The following is a 2311-nucleotide window of genomic DNA, read 5'->3' as shown; positions in this document are numbered from 1 at the left end:
TCTCCAATCAAACACTTGCTTCTTTGGTTTTATCCAGCTGTACACCCGGAAATTTGGTTATAGAATTTATCAAAGATTAGGGTTTCCTGTGTGAACGTGAAAGACAAGCATAGAGAAGATGAAGATATCACTCCTAGTGTGAGTAGGTCAGAGAAAAAGTGAGGAGAGGCTCATAGATGAATAGACCAGAATCATATGGAAGACTTATTGAGACTCTGAGAGCAAGTACATGGGCATGAGAAGGTAGGCGAGGTAGAAGCTGGAAGTCTATGGTAATAATGAAAAAAATGGAATTTAAGATTTCAGAGGTGGAACAGTTTCTGGTGATGACACGTTCAGGGTGTGCCATGGGATTGTGAGCACGAGAAGAAGTCTGAGTACAGCTGATTGAAGCCATACGTGTACAACAGTAGAGGCTTCATCTGCACCATTGACCACAGGGCTCCCAAAGACATGGTGGTATTTCTTTTCCCCCATTTATCTTAATTTTTGTTTGTTCCACATTTCCAGAATATGGCTTCTGGGGTGAGACTGGAGATGGGAAGGCATGATGCACTTTAAGGGGAAGACCAGGGAGCATCATTCCAGTTGTCTCCTACCCTGTTGCTTTGCCACGTCATGGGCCCTCACCTGATCATCACACCTTCATGGAGTTCCTACTATGGCTCAGACAGGGTGCTGGGCCCTGATGATACAGAAATTGTTAGAACCCAGTTACTGTCTTCAAAGAGCTCATAGTCTGATGGGAGAAGCAGGAACATAGATAAACTCTTTCAATCTCTAACCTTTTGTGTTGGAGACAGGATGCCTGAAAGAAAGTGAAGAACCCCCCCCCCAATATATCTTTAGGGGCTTATCCCCCATCTGCACTCTCCCACCTGCCTGCCATGTTGGGTGTCAATGGTACCCTCTTCCAACCAGCCACACTCCAGCTCACAGGCATTCCTGGGATGCAGATAGGCCATGCCTGGGTTGCCCTGGTTTTCTGCATCCTCTACCTGATTTCCATCATAGGCAACCTCAGCATCCTCACTCTGGTGGTTCAGGAGCCTGCTCTGCACCAGCCCATGTACTGCTTCCTCTCTATGCTCTCTCTCAACGATCTGGGAGTGTCCTTGTCTACACTTCCCACTGTGCTTGCTACCTTCTGCTTCAACCACCGCCATGTTGGCTTCGATGCCTGCTTGGTCCAGATGTTCTTCATCCACACTTTCTCTTTCATGGAATCAGGCATACTGCTGGCCATGAGCTTTGATCGTTTTGTGGCTATTTGTGACCCACTGCGCTATGCCACTGTGCTCACCAACAGCCGCATCCTGGCTATGGGCCTGGGCATCCTCACCAAGAGTTTCATCACTCTTTTCCCTTTCCCCTTTTTGGTAAAACGGCTGCCCTTCTGCAAGGGCAAAGTTATGCATCACTCATACTGCCTCCATCCAGATCTCATGAGAGTGGCGTGTGGAGACACCCATGTTAACAACATCTATGGGCTTTTTGTGGTCATTTTCACCTATGGTGTAGACTCAGCGTTCATCCTGCTTTCTTATGCATTGATCCTCAGAGCCGTGCTGGCCATCGCATCTCAGGAGCAGCGGCTCAAGGCCTTCAACACCTGCATGTCACACATCTGTGCAGTGCTGGCTTTTTATGTGCCCATAATTACTGTCTCCATGATCCACCGCTTCTGGAAGAGTGCCCCACCTGTTGTTCATGTCATGATGTCCAATGTCTACCTGTTTGTACCCCCCATGCTCAACCCCATCATCTACAGTGTGAAGACAAAGGAGATACGCAGAGGGATCCTCAAAGTCCTCTATAAATCCCAGAGCTGAGGAAGGCTACTGAGAGAAAGGACTTGGACTTGTTTGCCAACCTCAGGAATGCTGAGACACAGGAGGGGAACCAGGACCTTGATAGTTGTGAATACAGAACGAATAAAAGAACAGCTGACTCAATAAAATGACCTAAATATGTATTGATCATTCACCATGTGAAAAAGCTAGTGCCAGTCACTAAGAATGTTATGATGGTGAACGAGGTGAATTGTTAAGTAAGAGATAGACATATCAAGGAAAAAGCATATAAAAGAGTAACAGATGCCCTGAAAAATGTTTGACATATGGAAACAATGGAAGTTTTACAGAGGAAATAGGCTGAACACAAATAATTCTACTACCACCTAGAGTGGGGGAAATAATAAACATTGGAGACAAAATTCTGTAAAGGCTTGGTGCTTCATGTGAGAAAGAGGACCCGTTTGGTTTGTGGAGGTCAAGTTAAGTGTGTGTGTGTGTGTGTGTGTGTGTGTGTG

The 2311-nt window shown here is 46.3% G+C and overlaps 1 protein-coding gene across 1 annotated transcript; it reads left to right on the top strand.

Annotated features, from left to right (window-relative positions):
• The first annotated feature begins 887 nt into the window (after positions 1-887).
• Positions 888-1832, top strand: LOC115525782 (olfactory receptor 51I1). The gene has a single exon (XM_030333142.1). It carries the CDS (start codon positions 888-890, stop codon positions 1830-1832), a length of 945 nt encoding a protein of 314 aa, XP_030189002.1.
• Positions 1833-2311: the final 479 nt, after the last annotated feature.

This window comes from Lynx canadensis, chromosome D1 (genome assembly GCF_007474595.2).
Source record: "Lynx canadensis isolate LIC74 chromosome D1, mLynCan4.pri.v2, whole genome shotgun sequence".
Classification (NCBI taxonomy): Eukaryota; Metazoa; Chordata; class Mammalia; order Carnivora; family Felidae; genus Lynx; species Lynx canadensis.
The sequence above is the reverse complement of the archived record's forward strand: the minus strand, read 5'-3'. Positions and strand labels throughout refer to the sequence as shown.

Excerpts from the sequence above, each read along its gene's own strand:
- LOC115525782 (XM_030333142.1), top strand. The coding sequence starts at position 888 with ATGTTGGGTGTCAATGGTACCCTCTTCCAACCAGCCACACTCCAGCTC.